The sequence below is a fragment of the Tachypleus tridentatus genome, chromosome 1, assembly GCF_004210375.1.
Source record: "Tachypleus tridentatus isolate NWPU-2018 chromosome 1, ASM421037v1, whole genome shotgun sequence".
In the NCBI taxonomy this organism is placed as follows: domain Eukaryota; kingdom Metazoa; phylum Arthropoda; class Merostomata; order Xiphosura; family Limulidae; genus Tachypleus; species Tachypleus tridentatus.
The window spans coordinates 133,372,241-133,391,622 of NC_134825.1; the positions used below are offsets into that span (position 1 = coordinate 133,372,241).

The 19,382-nt window shown below is 31.5% G+C and overlaps 1 protein-coding gene across 1 annotated transcript in view; it reads left to right on the top strand.

Annotated features, from left to right (window-relative positions):
• The window catches only part of LOC143233166 (KICSTOR complex protein SZT2-like), a 211,072-nt gene that overhangs the window by 105,589 nt on the left and 86,101 nt on the right, over positions 1-19,382 (top strand). The window contains exons 24-30 of the mRNA XM_076469126.1: positions 1,024-1,342; positions 11,523-12,495; positions 12,726-12,980; positions 15,096-15,273; positions 15,843-15,972; positions 17,332-17,601; positions 18,343-18,571. Of these exons, the coding sequence (XP_076325241.1) occupies positions 1,024-1,342; positions 11,523-12,495; positions 12,726-12,980; positions 15,096-15,273; positions 15,843-15,972; positions 17,332-17,601; positions 18,343-18,571 (2,354 nt within the window). The remainder of the gene's footprint in view (positions 1-1,023; positions 1,343-11,522; positions 12,496-12,725; positions 12,981-15,095; positions 15,274-15,842; positions 15,973-17,331; positions 17,602-18,342; positions 18,572-19,382) is intronic.

The following is a 19,382-nucleotide window of genomic DNA, read 5'->3' on the forward strand; positions in this document are numbered from 1 at the left end:
ACTGATACAACAACTTAAACCCAAAATAAACCAATATAAAGGAATGCCTTTATTCCTATATTAATATAATAAAATAAATAAAATTATATATTCAAACATCTAACACCGCCCTCTACATTCCGACACTCAGTTACACAACCCGTTTCCAACATGTGGTCAGCTTCCGGTTACCTCTTTCTTTCTTTGTGAACCTGACAATGACCGAAGAAAGTCGAAATGTTGTTTGTTCTTCTATGTAAAATATATTCTCAACCCAAACGAGCTGTTTTTGCATATAAATTTCTCAACAAGTAGGTTTCTCGACATCACTAACCATTAGTTTTGTTGAGCTCGGAAAATAATTATTGTAAATTTTGTAGTATTGATAAATAGTATGCAATGATTGATTTTTATTCCTAACCAGCTTCCAACCAGCCACTGCATGATCATAACAATATGAAACAATTGATCTTGTAATTTTTTTTTGTAAAATAGTAGTTATAACTATAGCATTTGATATTGCAGCAAAATTATTTTAAACTGCAATAATGCCATAATGATAATTCTCTGCAATTGTGATCATTATGAATTAAGATATTGTTTTGTTCATAATGTATTTTACCTATTTAAATGCATAATTTTTTATGCACTTTGCCAAAATTATGTTCATGTTCTAATCATCATTATTATACCTTATAACATTTTTAGCCTGTTTATAAAATGTAGATAATAACATAGTTTGGATTAGTTTTCAGTCAAAGACATAAATGTTCTCAGATGCTATCACTACTTTATGGGTAAATCTGGGTTTTTGGCTGGAAGCTGGGAGTGTCTGCATGGTTTTATGCAATTGATTTGCTTTAATGATTAGCCTTCCCAACTAATTGCTATTACTCCACATTAGGCTTAGTTTACAATGTATGTATTTTATCAGCTTCATATAATACTCTCTTTTCAACCTACTTTGGATTAGCTTAAGTTATTAATGAATTCTTAAATTTTTATGGAGGAATATGATTTTAAAATAAATTTTTGTATGTTCAGTTTCATTTAGTCGATCTGGAGTGCATCTCAGCCTTGATTACTTTTGAACATTTGTGCTTGATGTGCCAGAATATGAAAGTTCCTTCTCCAACGTCAGAACCTCTCAAGTTGAATTCCTCAACTTGTTCGAGTAAAGCAGACCAACAGAATTCCATCCTCTCAGGAGCAAGGTCCACTCCAGATGTTATGCTATCCCAGACTTCAATCTTAAACCACAAATATGAACCAACTATTACTCAGGTGCCTTTTAGTTTTGACTTGTTGAATTTACTTCCCAAATGTCAGCAAGCAGAACTTCTGTTTTCCACATTTATTCAAGGTAGGTTGAAGTTATTAATGTTATAAGTTAAGTTCTTTTCTTTTATTATTTGATGTCTTGTTTCCATTTTTGATCAGTGCAATGCAGAATAAATGTTTCATACAAATGATAATTTATTTTTGTTTCTAAATTATGCAAGGTACCTATGGTTTGTTTTAGTTGCATTTTTTTAAAAATGTGTTTAGATACTTGTTAAAAGTGATAGTGTTTAGTAATTTGGGTATTTGTTTTCAAACAAAGTTAAGTTCTAAAAAATTTTTTAAGTATTTAAGTAAACACTTTAAAATGATAGATATGTTAACTATACTTGTATAGAAATGTTTATTTGAGATCCTGTAAGTTGACTGTCATTATTAAAAATCTTTTTAGTGAAGATTGTCAGCATGGATAACCTAAGAAATATGGTAACCCAAATTATTTGCTCTTGTGTAATAAGTAGGTTTTTGCCATACTTTATCTTTTGTTTTCTATGATTTTGAGAAAACATAGATAAATAGTTGTTTACAAAACAGTCTTAAGTGCAATTTATATAAAGTGATAACCTGTGTATTTTATGATTTTTTTTAATCATACAGTTACTTTTGGACTGAAAGCAACGGTAAAACTTCCATATAAAAATTGTAAAGTGAATCATCAGGATTAAGTAGTTAAATGTATCATCTGACTGATTTTCTCTTATTTTATTATAATTAACATGTACATTTACATAAACGTATACAAACATGTATGTATGTATTTTGTACGTATACTACAAGGAAATATGAAAAAATTCAAGTAGAAGCATTATTTAATGATCTCTTTTAGTGTGTTTTTAAAATTGTGCATAAGAGTTGTTCTCTTAATTACAGTTACTGTATAATGATTGTTTATTTTACTTACATTACTGTCTAATGTCATGTTTGGCCACATTTTGTTAGGATAATTGCCTGGACTTTTAAGTAGCATGTGTTCCTGAAGATGTTGAAAAGTCATATTTTAATGCATTCATTGAATGATGCAATTTTCATTTGATTCAAAGGTGTCACCATTGGATTAGGGTGGCAAATGTAGTATTCAGATTTATCCTGTGTATTCTTAATTGATTTAAGGTTTGGTAATTGCTCAAGAAAGATGAATTAAATAATTAATTTGCTCTTTAAATGAGAATTTTTTGTTAGAATATCTTGGAAAAGTTATTGTTCATCATGGTGAAAATGTAGCAGTGTATGATGAACAGTGTTCATAAACATTCTGGTGATTACCAACTTTTCTGAAAGAAGGAGAATCCTTTTCTTTTTACCATGAGAATATCTCATACTTCCCCTGACTTGCTCTGGTATAACAACATAAATTCAGTCAATTGCTTTATCTTATTTTCTTCATTGTTTGTACACAGTAGTGTAAATGCAACTTATCAGACCACACTTCCAAGTCATTACTTGACCACAATTTGTGTAAGGTACCAATTAAGGCATGGTTTGTTATTTGCATTTCGTGGGACTTATTTCAAAAATTGTACTACCCCTTCTTGCCCAAAGCTGTTGCAATCCTGGTTTGCCCTTTAAGCATTGCTTAAAAAAAAAAAAGTTACAGTGCACCTTTCTTTATACTGCTAAAGTTGTGTGCCATTTCAGAATGTGTGCTAATCATATGACTACTCCCCACCAATCGTACTGTGCCATTTATACTCTACTATTCTAGAATAATTTTTACTTTCTCCATTGGCACTCTAGTGTGTTGATGTGTTTTAACTCATTGTTTATGAGACTATGAAATATTGATTGTGCTTGATCACAAATTTTATATTAGTTTCAATTTGAAGTTTTGACTTTTTGTATTTGATTTCCATTGTTTTTACTTGTTTGCTTTGGAAATGTTCATGTCAATCTGAGATTTCATATGGCAGATAATGAAATTGATGAGAAAGGTGATAATGGTTCTGACATGATTACCCAGGTCATAAGGTTGACATTGTCTACTGGTGAAGTACAAACTTTAGTTTGTAGGGAGTGTGTCTTATATTCAGCCAATAATTTCTTCCTTTTATATTATGATCTTTTGGAGGAAGGATGTAATTACTGAATGGAACTTTCTTGTGATGAAACTTTTCACATGTTACTGTGCTTCCATATAATATACTTGGTTAGTTATTATACTTTTTCCTTGAAGATCTATGGTAAGATTTTCAGTATTTCTTATTTGCAGTAGGTATGCCCAAGTTTAGTGAATTTATGAGCCTTTGTTGATTAACCTAACTTTTTCACATGATTATTTAAATTTTTCATATCTTCTCTGTTCAAATTTTCTTCTGTTTCAAAAGTCAGATTTTTTTCTTTTATTGCTTCAGTTACTGAACTTTAAATTTGCATTTAGTTTGATTATTACTTTGTTTAATTTTTGATATATATACAGGTTTTGCATGATAGTTATTGTTTAGTAATAGTAACGTTTGATAAGTTTTCTGGGTGAATTGGTTCCTCATTTATATTTCCTTTCACTGGTTATGTTAGTTAACCGTTACGTGACATATCAGGGCTTAAAGGCAATGTCATCTCATTTGTTTACTTGCATTCAAGATGTTATTAAACTACCATTTTTGAATTTATGTTATTAAGTTGGAATCATATTGTAGATTATAATTCAAACTTTAACATTACATATGATTTACTTTCTAAATTTAAAAGTGAATATTAGAAGAACATGCCTAAATATAGATTTTAGTGAGTCATGTGGTTATGTTAAATGCAACACCATTTAAAATTAATATTTGATGTCAAAATACTAAATCTATAGTTTCATACAAATTAGGAACTCAAATGACTAATACTGATAAGCTAGAATATCAAAATAAGGACCTCGTATCTTTTTATTTTCCTAAAATATGGCTTCTGTAATGAATCAAACATGGTGGCCCCATTCAACTCTTTATATTTTTTAAACTGTTTTTTATATACTCTTACTACAGTATATGACATGTGAATAACCATTCAACAGCTTAGAATGCCCCCCCTCAGATTGGTTTTCTTAGCCATTTTAATCTGTAAAAAAGCTAAGATGTTCTTTCTGTCTAAGTTTTCAAGGAGGTAGGTTGTGTCTTTAATCTGATTGAAGTTTCATATTTTTTAAAATTTAAATAAATCTTAATTGCTAAGCTTAATAAATTATAGTGGAATTCTATGGTATTGGTGCAGTTATTTATAAGATTTTAAAAGGCTTAGCAACCCATGTCCAGCAGCAACCAAGTACAAAGGTTGTAAAGAGAAGATAATTCCTTGATTTACTTGTAAAATAGCAATAATATGTATTTGTGTAGTATATACGTAAGTATAATAATTTAAATGTAACTGTATATTACAAAATACTTTCCACTAAAACACAACCAAGACAGGTCAGTTTTTGTACTGTTGGATACAGTAACATGAGTATACATGCACTGTATCAATGCAAGTTGTATAATGCTATCTAGGCATAACTGGAAGGTCAATATAATGGGGGAAGAATTGTTATGAGGCTTAAGCTACTTAGACTAAACAATTATACTTTCATGTAGTCATTCTGACAGGAGAAAAGCATACATTATATTTTTTCTAATTATTTATGATGTTTATACGTTAGTTAAGTTACAGACCCCATATTGTTAGATTAAAGAAAGATAAAATATATAAAGTCTTGCTGAAAATAAACATTTGAAAATTAGGAGGTTTTAGAGATTACTCAAGTAATATTTGAGATTTTGGGGATGAAGAATATATTTTTAAAGCATAACATCAAATAACTTTGTAGTCAGACTAGTAACAAAACAGACTCTATTTCCACAAACAAATCTTTAGCATAAATATTTCATTAAAAACAAATCTGATTCTTTGTATACAAAATACTTGTAATCTTTACTAAATACCTACCTAATTTTGTGAAGATATGAACGTTGAGTCAAAAGTGAGCATAAATACTTGACATTTGCAAATGTGTACACTTGTGTATATTATACTGAGCCTGTAGTAAAAGGGTTAAGTTGTAATTTCCTTTTTCATTACTACTAGCTGCATCCAGTTGGGGATTAGGCTTGAGTCAAATTTTCTTATTATTAACTTGTTGTCTTTTCCTCCAAGATAGTGTTTTTCTATTGTGTCCTTTATCTTTTTTTTTAGTGGACTTGTAAGTTTGATAATTGTTTTTTAACATGTAAGTTCCTTAATGGTTTTGTATGTCAAATGTTGTTTATTAATTTATGTTAACTTATATTGCTGCACTTCATGACAATTCTGTGGGCTCTGAGTTCTGTCTGAAGGTTTCTACCTATAGTTCTGCCTCCTCCCCACATCCATTTCCTTCCTTCCTTCCTTCTTTCCTCCTCTTTGGGATCATTTTTCTTCAAAGATTGGTCTGTTCAAGATTTACTACACAAAGGGGCTGCCAAATGGGTGGCACTCATTCCACTTGAGTTTAACTCTCATCTAATTGTTGTCCCTCAAAAGACAGATGTTTGGAGACCTGTTATAGAATTGTCCCAGTGAACTTTTTAACTGAAGTCACTGTGCTTTACCATGGAGTATTATCTCTCACTTCAGGTTTTTTTTATGAAGTGGAATAATGTTTCTTTGGTGGATTGGGTGGGAGGAGCTTTCCTCAATTCCCAAGAGATTTCTGGTTGGTTGTTTATTGAGGAGACTTCTTTCCATTTGATATATTATATCCTGGAACGTTTTGCAGTTTATTGGACTCTGTATTATTTCCTCCTGCTCCTGAGGGGCCAGGTGGTTGTGGTTCAAACTGATTATTCCACTGTTGTCAGCTATATCACTAAGCAAGGAGTAAGTAAATTTAGATCTCCGTTTTCAGAATATGAATCTTCTTCACTGGGCCTACTAGCACTACCTAGTAGTCTTCACTTACGTATCTGTACTCAGATCAGACTCTTCTTCAGCGTCTTTCTCCCCTTATCCAGACGGCAACTTATTTCTTTCTCACTACTCTGTATTGGCCTGCTCAGACATGGTTCCCTCTACTTTGGCCTTTACTGGAGGAACATCCCCTGGCCTTTCCTTTGTCTCAGTCTCTCCTCTGACAATTGCAATCAGATATAGTTCATACCATTGTCACTGAATTCCACTTGTTCATGTGGCTTTTGACTAGTTCCTTGCATCAGCATGGACTTGCTCATCATATAGCATCTTTCCTTTTCCATTCCATTTTTTCTTTCTCCTTGTCTATAAAGAGAGAGAGAGTGGTTTTCTTCAGATTTTGGTTTATTTGTTGTGGCTTTCATCCTTCCTGTCCTTTTGTATATCTTGTTTACCAGTTCTTTGCCTTTGATCAGGGTTTGTTTGTATCAACTGTTCATAGTTATAGGGCTACCCTGTCAAACACCTTGAGATTCTCCTGTTTACAGAAGACTCTCATCCCATATTATTTCCCTCATTTTTTGTTCTATTCTTGTCTGCCCCCTGTTATTTTGTTTTGGCATATTGGATCTCAACTTTGTACTTCATGTGCTGTCCAGTTGTCTATTGGAATCCATTGCTACATGTACCATGTCTCTCTTCCTTACTTGTGGTCATCATTATTCTAATATTTATGCCATTGATGTTTCTTGCATACTTTATCATTCCTCTTATGTTATCCTCCATCCTTATGAGACCTTTCTTTCCTTGACATCTGTTTGCCCAGGCAGGTGGTTTGGCCTTTTTGCCTTCTCTCCTGTTTCCTTCTCTTTCATTTCTTACTTGTTACTGTCCTTTGGTTCCAAATAAACTTCTTTGTCCAATTTGTTCCATAAGATGTTGTGTGGTCCATACTACCTCCATTCATGTTGTTATTTCTGTCTATTTATTCTAAGGATTCCCTGTGTCCCCATTGTACTCACTGGTTAAGTTTATCAACTTGTATGATTGCTTATTCTGATTTGTTCATAGAAGGTCACCTATAGCACAATGTTTCTTCTCCCCCAGATCATCATATAACTATCTCTTTTATCTGTTTGCCAGTCTTTGCAGGGTATCATTCAGGCTGGAATGTGAACACCTTCACTATACATTTGTTGCACGTTATATGCATCACCTAGTATAGGTATTGTTTGCCTTCTGTGACGATTCTACACATCTTTGACTGTGCTAGATCAGAATATTACTTTTCATATGTATTTTTAGTTGATACATAATGTATTTAAGGATCTCACGTGCTGACAGGTCTTATATGGTCAGATGTGCTCCATATTATACTTGCACTAGAATTCAATAATTATATAATGGTCACTCTTGATATGGGGTGTTTCTGTAAGTCTGTAAAACTACTGGCAGCTTGTATATGTATCTCTCTCTCTCTCATAATGTATGTATGTTGTTTTTTCTGTTCATCCCCACTGATTTCTGCAATCAGGCCTTATCTGCTTTTCAAATAGGGAATTATGGACACCCATTGCACTGTCCTCAGTGTGTTGTTCTTCTGGCTTCCTCAATGCATATTCTTTGCCACGTTTCTTCATGTGGAGAATGGGAGTCCTTACCACTTCTGGTTCTAACTTGCCAGAGTGGTAGGTCATAAAGATTTTCTCTCGAGTGGGTATTGGAAAACCACTTTCTAGCCCATGTGTATCCACTAAGTGAAAAAGAGAGCTGTAGTTTTTCTTATGGTTATAGTACAAAATAATGAATTGTACAATAATATTCAGTATCCAAGATGCTTCTCCTGGATGTTTCTGACTGAGCAGATCACATTTGTTGATCATATGTTTCTTATGCAAGGTACTGCTGGATGTTTTTTGCTTGGGCAAACTGCACTTGGCCTATCCAAATACATTTTGAGCTTTTTAAGCCCTAGCTACTTATTGCTGTTTTTCTCTAGCTCATTTACTAGCATCATGATACAACTCACTATCACTATGTTTGGTATTGCATCTTGTTTCTTATAATTGATGTGGACAGAGGTCTAGTTATGAAGATTCTTACAATCCTACATGTCCAGGGCACTTCACCCTGACAATTTTTTTATTGCTAAATCTTATATGAGGTGTTTCCACTGGATGTTTTTTCCAGATTGACGACACTTGGCATAAACAAATGTAACCAAAGGCACTTTCTTTAACATTGCATACACACAAGCCTTCCTAATTTTGTCAACTCCTTACTGTATCTTGTCATAGTTATCCAGTACTTCCTACAGTGATTTAGTGCAATACATCTTTTATTGTGCCTGTCAATTCAGTTTAGACCCAATTATATCACTATTTATTCCTGTTCCAGAAATAGTGTTGTATCCCATTAGTACACTTTCTTTTCATATTCTAGTATACCTGTTCTTTCAGTGCAGTTGATTTCAGTTTGGTGTATGATTTATGTACCTTCACTGGCCCTTCCAACTTGGCAATGTACGATTCCAGCTTTGTGTGAAAGGAAGGTTGTAATGTTTCAGAATCTAACATTTTCTTAATCTGAAAACATACTCCCAGTAACTACTTATATTCTCTCATCTACTTTTACACCCTTCCTCTCACTGAGGTTCTTGGGTTTTATAGTTTGTGCCTGCACAATTTTCAAAAGTTAGGATTGTTCTTGAATAGTTGAGGGAGCGAGTTGTATCAGTATAGATAGTACAGTATGCTTGATGAAAAGTAGTTGCATTATCAGCACATATTCTGAAATGGTATTATGAATTGGTGCAGTTTTGCAAAATATTTTTTTAGCAATGCTTAAATGGCAGACCAGGATTAAGAAAGATTTAGGTGAGGGGAGGAAGATAAGTACCTATCAGAAATACATTTTCAAAGTGAGAAAATGTTAACACTCAGACATCATGTGACAATATTTTGTAGTGTTCTTCATATGATATAGTTGAATATGTCAGATCCTTTGTGGTGTTGAAGAAGTTGACTATTTGAGACATGATCATATGTTTTTGCAATTTATCAGTATGTCTTTGTCTTGATGTATCAACAACAGTTGGTATTCTCATTAGTTTGTAGTGAAATGTGTATTCCCTTTCATATATGTTGTTGATAAATTGTTACAAAGAATGTCTTCGAATAAGTGACTACAAAAGTACATGTTTAACCTTTTTTCCCCAAGTGGGTCAAAGTGTACTAGTCAAATTTTGGAGCATTATTTCAAAATTTTATTAAGCAACATTTTTACTACATATATAAAATACTAAAATATAGATTATAAGCTATGTTTTGATGCCAATTTCATTAACATATATTAATTTCTTAATTTAAAAGGAAATGTAAAGAAAAAAGTTAAATATTGATTTTTGTGTGTCACATGTCTAGTTGTCTTATTGCTCAGTTAATATTTTATTATGCCCACCATCCAACATCTACAAGTAGCCAACTAATTAGAAATGCTAATTTGAAATACATACAAGCTAAATATGAAATAAGAATTTCCCTCCTTTTGCAGATTCACAAAAAGTAGTTATCTTATAAAATCATAGAGTGGTTTCTCACACATCTTTTAAAAGTTCTTATTTAGTCCCACATACTACTCTTTAACTTCTGTTTATAACCAACAGAAAGAGTATTTTTTCCCTTTACATAATTTATACAGTTGCCATCTGATTTTGTAGTGATTCTGTCAGAGCCATTTGAACATTAGCTGAAACTTCAACTTCAGATGAGAATGTCACATTTAGAAGATGCTATATCTCTTTCTCACTGATGTTTGAGATTCCATTTCTAGAAGAATAAAACATTTTTTTTAAATTGGTGAATATAATTTGTATAACATTGCAGGAGTATATGATGTGCTAAGATACAGAAACAAATACTCTGAATTTTGATTAACAGATGTGTATTAAACTTATTGAATAAATATTCTGCATGTGTATTAAATATGATCTCTTTGATGTAATGACCAAAGAAAAGTGTTTTACAAACTTTGATTGCAAGTTGGAAGAAGGTAGAGTGCTTTTTAGAGAAGACTGCTTACAAGACTTTCTAAACCAATAACAAAAACAAATCTAAAAGTTGGTAATATAACCTCAGTTTCTGTTGGTTGGAAAATAACTGTGGTGAAAGTGAAAGAGCATAGTAAATTTCATTAGAATGTGTCCAAGTAATGTCTTGCTTATGCTGCAACATTTCACGCATATCAAATGGATGTCCAGTAGTATTGAAATGTCTGCAATATCATTGGATAGGCCCTGCTCAAAACCTACAATGTTTGCTGGAGCATCCCAACTTTGAAGCATTTTCATATGTTCTAATTGTAATTTTATTATGCTGGGAAATTCCTTTTGTAAGTGTTGTAGGAAACATGAGCTGCTAAGTCCAATATTGTGTTCTTGGTGTCCTTATGGTTACAAGTAAACAGTCTAACTTGAAATTCACTGTAAATAAAATTTAACTCGCAGCTCAACTTTATATTTTCACAGTAAAATAAACACAAAATATATATGGGATATGTTTAGCAGTTGAAACTCTTGGGGTAAGTACTTTGAAACTTCATGAAAAAAGGAAACAATCACTCATTTCTGATTTTACAATTTTTCTTCTCATTATATTTGAGTTTCTATAGGCTGAAGAATCATCTAGTGAAAGTATTAACAAAGAAAATACAAAGTTTTACTGAAACAAATTTGTATATCTATTTAAGAGATTTTAAATTTTATGCAAATTAAATTTAATATTTTTGAACTAGTTAAAATAAATTAATATTTTTATGGACAAGTATTAGTAAAAATACTTCACTAAAAATCAGATTTTTCAGTGGCAAGACTTGTAATGTTTACTAAAAGTCTACCAAGTCTGTAATGAGTACAAGTGATTACAGGGTCATATGGACTCAACCCCTGTTGAGAGTCAGTATCAATCACCATTTTAGATGGACCCTATTATGCCATTCTGAAAGTTGGAGAGAATGTTGTTACACATTTTGCAGCCCAATAATGACATGATCAAATCTGTCTCTTGGTGGCTCAGTGGTATGCTGGATAGCTTAATGTTAAAACTTGGAAATTCAGTTCTTGTGATGGATAGAGTGTAAAAGACCCATTGTGCAGGTGTGCATTTAGTAACAACCAAACAAGCTTTCATTTTCAGGATTTGAGTTATCACCAAACAAATCACAAGATAAGCTTGTTTTGTGTGTGCAAATAAATGTAGTGTTGTTCAAATGTAAATAAAGGATCCTTGATGTTGGGTGTTATATATCTAATCTTGTTTTGCTCTTATTGGTTTTATGTCAATTTTGTTTTTTTCTTTCTTTAGATATTAACAGACCAGGTGATGTTAATACTGAAGAGAAAGACGTTTCCAATATAAAATTGTTTCACTTTCTTATGGAAAATCTAAATAAGATTCATGATAGAGAAATTATTTTGGGACCAAGAGAAATTGAACAACTTCGTAGGAAAATATTTGAAAGAGAAAGGAATCCAAAAGCACCTAGCATACCTTTTCTCTACCAGTGTGGCACAGACATCTTTGTTAAAGGAGGTAGTAAAGACATTTCACCAATGTTAAAACATAACTATCAGAATGGGAAACATATCTTGAAAGACGATTATGATGATGAAAATATAGTGAACTGGAGATGTTTTGCAAAGTATGCTTCACCAAACCATGTGTTACTTACTGTAATTCCTGCTTCTTACAAAGACCTAAAGAAGCTTGTTTTAACTAAATTGGAAACAGATGAAAATTGCTTGAATGTAAGATCTGTGAGACATGTTGAAAAGGTTGTTGATGCAAATAGTCCATCATCACAGAGAGAAAATGAAACTTGCAAGGTTTTTCAGGATGGAGAAACCAAAGAGGATGTTCAAGGTAAAAATGAATTGGTAGATGGTGCAACTCTCCCATCCCCTGTTGAACACATAATGAAAGATAATAAACATGAAAATACTTCCACAAATCACCCATATGGTTTTGTCATATTACCAGTCTACATCTATGATTGCCATCTTGGATCAGTTATTAACCAACTTGTTTATGAAGAAGACTTTAAAAAGTACCAAGATATTTACCAAGACATGACCTTTAAGATTGATAGCTCATACAGTGAGGCAGAAAGCATAGGCTTTTCATATTGTGAGTCACAACAGAGCCAAAACTCTAAACAACCATCACCAGAATGTAGGTCAGAGGAAGGAGAAACATATTCTGATAAATTATACCTTAAACGGCACTGTAATCTTGTTGAAGCTGCGTTTTCAAAGAGCTTTGTTTATGCATTGTTCAGGTATGGTTTGGTTTGCTAATTTTTATTAAGTAAAATATATATATGACGGAATCTGAGCAAAATATCATTTATATGTACGTGAAACTTAAAATTAATGTTTAGAATACTATTTCATTGTCAATTAAACTAATATGCATGCTAAAATACAAATACACAGCTTAAAAACACTTTTAGTTGAAGATTATGCAGACTTTTAATTCATGTTTTGTTTGTTTTGCTGATTTACCTAGGTGTCTTCATCAAGGCTACCACCTTGAAAAACAAGATGTTGAAGCAGTTGTGGATGGAATCTGCCAGGAAAACCTACTAGAAGTGGATATTACTCATTTTTTGCAGATGATCTGTGGGCATGTAAAAGACTTTAAGGTCAAAATGTCTATGGAAGAGACTTGCAAGTCATTTGAAAAGAGTTCCAACAAAATTGTTTTGGAGCAGGATACACACAAGAAAGGTGGAGATGCCAGTATGATACCAGAAGGAGAAAGGTGTGTAATTAAATATGTGAAACAAAATTAGGGTACCATGTAAATTTGTGAGTTATCACCCACAATAAGCCATTTATAGGTATTAAAGATGTGCATGTACAAAGTAAATTCAGTCATGGAACAAGATTGAAATTAAACAACTAAACTGAAGAAAAAAGTTACAACATTAAAAACAGTAATTATTTTACAAAACATCATTTTCAAACCACATGACTAAAAGTAAGGTTGAGAAGAAGAAATGTTCTCACAGAAAAGCATTTAAAATTCATTCTGAGGGCCAATAAGGCCTTAGATCTATGCTTTAAACTTTTTTTGTATTATAACTTGATCTTTTATTCTTTACTTTTTTGATTTTATATGTACAAAACTACCCAAGTCAAAAGATGGTGTCCACAAAAATTATTGTTAATGCTGACAAAGGAAGCATTAACATTAAAAATTGAATTTATGTAATCTTTGAGAATATACCAATGTTGATTGCACTTTATATTGATAATATATGCATGCAATGTTAAAGCAGTGGCTTGTCGCTGCAGTTGCAAGTCATGGTGCAATGGGTGACATGTTTAGCACTTGTTTAGTTCATTATAGAGAATTCCCAACCAGTTGATAGACATGCATATATCAAAAATACAATTTAATATTTGCAACTATTTGTGCTAGGGTGGTTATCCCTAATAAACCAGGAAAAGGAAATAATGTAAGGGAATGGGAAATAAGATAATTATAAAAATAAATAACAGAGAATAATAAGTAATTTCTTGAAGTTTGCATTCAAATCACATCATGCTCATTCCACATTGGAAGTTTATGTAGTTTGTTATGTATTAGTTCTAATTGTATTGTGTTGTGAATACTCTTCTTATTTTGTTAAACAGTCTAAGTGTGATAATTAATACCTGATCTCAACAAATTGACTGCACCCATGTAATTAAATTATTAAAACTTGTAAATCTTGATTGATGCTTCTTGTAGTACATTTTGTATGTGGAAGTTTTGTAAGTTATTTATGTGGTTAGATAGGTTCTTATGTTTGCACATGTATATAATATGTCTGTGCATCCCAGCTTTATATTGTGTTGAGAGTAGGGACTATTTTAAAGAATTTTTCAGAGCTGTAGAAACAATGGGTTAAAATGTATACAATGTTGTGAAGTCTTTTAGAGGGTTCTAAGCATTATCTTGCATATTTTTGTTATTTGAACTTCAGGATACAAAAGTTCATTTTTGGACTTAATGAAAATTTTAGTAAAATTGTACACTCTTGTATTAGATGTGAAGGAAACTTTTCTTAAAATTTTATCTGAAGATGCTGAAGTCTACATTTTATTGCAACATCCATTATTATACATAAAATGTGATGTACAATTTTTATTAAAATTTAGTGCTTTAGCAGTATTTGCATGTAAAAGTCCAGTTGCACAAAATCCAATCTCTTAACTGTAATGTGAACTTTAGAACTACATAAAATTGTTTGAAATGCATGTTATAATAGTTCCTGGTTGAAGTAAGCTGAAATAGAAACAACTCTCAACCAAAATTAAACTGATGAATAAGGAAGCCAAAATAAATTATCAAACTTGCTAGTGTGTGAAATAATTTGCCCCAGAAAATCTAAAGTATTATTCATTGTTCAGGAGACATGAATGAAATGTATAATATGACCAAAGAAATTATATTTATTTGTCTTATTCTTGTAAATTAATAATTTAAACCCCTATGGTCAGTCTTTTATTTTTGTTATTTTGTGAAATTAAATTGCTGTATATGTGCATCAGATTTCACTTTGTTAGTATTTGTAAGATGCAATAAATTAATATATAGAAAAGTAGGGAAAAGTTAAGTGACTACTCTGTATTATGCAGTTTTGTTTACTTGTGAAAATAAATTAATTCCTCTTAAATATCTTCAAATTCCTTATGTGGTACTAGAATATTGTAGATACATGTGTACTACAAATAATTGTTTTTTAAAAAATAGCATGTTGAAGGTTAATTTACATTATTTGAGAAGCAAAGAAAAAATTGTGCTCGTTTTTGATGATATTTATCATTGGAGCATTCTGTATCCGAGTATGATCTCGTATTTTTATTTTTCTACCCTGTTGTTTCCTAGTTGGAGGAAAAATTTTCCTTTGGACCTTCTACAACGCCATCATCCTTGTGAACCTCTCCAACAACTTCATTCAAGCATTAAACAGAAATTCACCAAAGTCTTTCAGACTTTCTTTCATCCCATTCCCTCACTTCCAGACTTTTTTTTTTTTTTCTTTTCAGAACAGCAGGTGCACCAGGTAACATTACAGTTTTATTGAGCTAAGATAATAAGAAAATGTATAATTTGAGTGAGATCAGGTTAACCTCATGAGGCTACACTTCTGTAATTTGTAGATTCAAGGTATTTATTACTCTTTGTTTGAAAATTTTTTTTTGCTAGAAACTGTGAGCTTCATTACCTGTAATTATAATTTTCATTTTCTTTTTACAAATTGTTTCATAAAACAAAAGTTTAGAAGTATGAGTAAAAAGTTTGCAAGACAATGACAAGCTATTGTTTGGTAGTCATGAAGCTAAGGTTGTGAATATTCAGTATAGCTTTGCTCCAAAATGAGTTTTGTTTTTGATTAAAATATACTTTATTCAGTGCCCACAAATAAGCAGAGGCATTTCATAAATTAGGGAATTTTTTATTGATTTGACAGTTAATTCAAATTTATTAAAGCTAGCTTTTGTTGTTTTGACTTCAGTGTTTGCTTTTAATTAATTGGTTTTGAATATTATTATGTGCAATGTAAAATGAAATGTATAATTTAATCATAAAGAATTTTTATTTTCCATTAATTTTCTTTGAAATTTATTCAAGGTGGAATATAATGATGTGGCTGGAGGTATAAATGAACAATCAGATGATAATGAAAATGCAGAGAGGAGTGAAACAGAGGCAGATTCTCAGATGGAACATGTTAGATTTGTGCCTGATCAAGAACTGAATGGTGTGATTTATTTTTGTAGTTCACTATGAATGTTTTAAAGCATAAGTATGAAATATAATTGTATGTAACTTATATTTGAGGTACCACTAAGTAGTCTAAAAATGACTTTCAATAGCCTAAAAACATATACTGTCAGTATCTTTTGAACTTCAATACATTTCAAAGTATGAAAAAAAAAATTAGTAAGAGCTAATTCAGTTTTATATTATTCCATTTCACATATTTGAAAAACTTTCTCGACATCTAATTGAATTTGGTCTATACTTGCTCTGATAATGGTAAAGATTGAACTTATCGTGCATGAAAAATTTATTTTAAAAACTTCTTAGGTAAAATGGACGTTTCTGAATAGCAAGAAACATGACATTGTTTTTATGAAAGCTTGTACAAACAAACTTGCTGTTCAGTTTTTGCTATTGTATATATGGAAATAACTGCATTACATGTACGTGTCCTAGAATATGAATTGTTCCTGTATTTAATGATGAAAGTAGTGAAGTTATTTGGAGTTTTTAAAGTTATGTATTACATGTTTGTTTTATTTTTTCACTACTAAGTTAGCTACTGTTTATATCAATGTAGAAAGCTTTATTTCATTTGTGACATATTATGGAATTGCTTTTCTCAATCATAAAATTTAGCCGTATGGTTATAGTACCCCACTTGCCATCTGTCGCTGAATATGCTTGATCTTTAAGCCATGAGGTATTTTAATGTGATGGTCATTCCCATTAATCATTGGTAAAATAGTAGCCCAAAAGTTTCTGATGGGTTGTGTTGAATATTTGCCTACTTTGTAGCCAATGTCTTCAAAATTAGAGACTGCTGACGCTGAAAGTTTTGTGGTTTTGTGTAAAATTAAGAAAACAAACTTGAAATTTCGACAGAGCCAACTGTGTAAAACTGCGTAGTAATACTTTTGATGTGTTCAATTTAAATGCAATGTTAATATTAAAATAAACCACAAGACTACCATATCCCCCCTCTCCCCTTGTATATTTACTGTTAGTAAGAATTGTGTGAAGTTCTTTCGAGCAAGTGAAGTATTACTTACCGCATTTTTACCCTTTAAAGTTTTATTTTTGGTAGGTAGATAAGTGTTCTTTAAGTAATAAAGAGAATTGCAATTTACAGTATTTTTACTTTAATTTTTTTTTATTCACCTGAAGAGATACTGTACATTATTTATCAATAAAAATGAATATATAATGTGATTTATATTTGATGTTTTGATTATATTATAAAGGAAAATAGGTAAGTGTATGAATACTTTCAATGTGAGTTGTTATTGTGAAATATAAATATTTATGGAAGTTATCCTGTTTCTTTGTGATCTTAGAATAATTTTCATAACTTTAGATTTTCCACCTAAAGAGAGTGAAGCACCACCTTCTTGTGAAGAAGCTAGCAGTTTGTCAGAGGACACAAGTATTGGTAGGCAGTCTGCCTTATCTTCACTTGAAGATGAAGATGAGAAGAATATTCGGCAGAATGAAGGAGTTTCTATTCCACCACTTTTTGTTCATTTGACATGCTCAGTACGAACAAACCGTAATGTTGGAAATTGTTCTTTAAAATCTCTGCCCACCTGTCTTGGTAAGATACTGTATTCTACAATTTTGTGTTTTTGTAAGTAATAGCCTAACATGCTACAGAGCATTTGGATAAAGATTTCATTAACGTTCATTAATAGTTTATGTGCATTATGTTATCCAGGTGTTTTGCAAAAGATTTACCCCAAGTACTAATGTGCGTTTATATCATCGTATACTGCCATTATAGTTCAGCCTGTTGTAAGTTCGTAGACCTAAATAAGCTCTTAAGTTTACTTGAATCAAATTTTTCAGGTAAAACATTGTTTCCCAATGTTGTTATATTTATTTCCATAACTTTATTCACTTAGCCTCACCCAAATACTAAATTTAAATGAAGAACTTCAAATCCTCTTGAAATCAACTAATATAAGTATGCTTGAAAATGACAGTGTAGAATATTAATGCATAAGCCATAGCTTGAACCTAACTGTGACCTGTATCATTTTAATGTGTCAACATTGTAAAGTAAAATTTTAACTTCAAACTCGTGATGAGGAATCCAGTTCAAGGCAAGTACATTTATTTACTGTTTAAACTTACTTTAAAGTTTTTTATTACCCATTCATGTTTCTCATTTTATTAGTTCATTTGTGTAATTTTTATAGTTTTTGTGCATTGGGTATGTGGTGTTTTAATACAGTAGCTTCATAACTGATGTTATTAGTAGTCATGATTAAAGAGAAGCAGGACATAATAGAATTGTATTTTGTTTTTAGTGTGAAAGATTTGATAGGAATACATGGAAAGACTTAGAGATAATGTGTTTATTCTTTAGGGGAAGTAATTTCTTCATTAGAGGAGCCTGGCTCCAATATTGATCTGGATGATCTTCAGATAACACTTGATGTGTTGTGCTTGACTTTACATCCTGAAATGGAGGAACTGGTAGAATCGGATAAAACTGTGCATACAGTGTCCTATTGTAGCACCTCACCAATGCCAGAGTCTGAACCTTGGAAATTTATTGATGAAGACGAGGATGATTTGTCAGCATCTCATTCAGAGTAAACAACCTTGTTTACAGTAATTTTATAAAAACTGATGAGTACTTAGTGGTTTGACTTTATCTTTTAACCTGATTCTATATATGTATTCTTTATATATATTATAAATATATAATATTATATATATGCTTGAAGAGAGATTCTACTAAAAATTATTTTTCATTAAAAAATAAGGTCATGTAATACTTGGCACTACGTTATGCAGATGCTCACCTTAAGCTGCATATAAAAACATGAAAATCACAGTAAACTATTACTTCACTGATGTCATGTTAATTAGTGCCTCTACCATACTGGGGGCAGGAATGCTAACTTCAAGAGAAGTTTTATCTTATTTACCCCAAGTGGTTATACCTTATTTTCATTTTTCATTTTATATTTCATGTTTTTATGGGTTTCTTTTTTTCTCATTTTAACTTGGGAGAGCAGTCACCTTCTCACAACTCACTGCAAGCAGTGAAAGGTGATATAGATGTGGGACATTGTGTGCTTGAGCACCCACATCTCTCTCTCCAGTTTCTAAATATCTAATCTTCTTATGTGAGACTAGCGAAATGGAGGTTAAGACTGATCGATGGTGTATCCCCACTGCAATGTGGGTCCTACTTTTTCAGCCACCTCCAAAATGTAGGACACAATTTATAATCCTGTGTTTAAGCTTGTACTGTAGGATCTTTTTAAAAATATGCAGCGTATATTTTGTTTAATTTTAATGTGTTTTGTTTACGGCTTAAAATTTATGGTTATAATATTGGGTTGAGGAATAATTTGTGAGCGTTTTTTCAAGTTAAAAAAATATATTCATAAATGA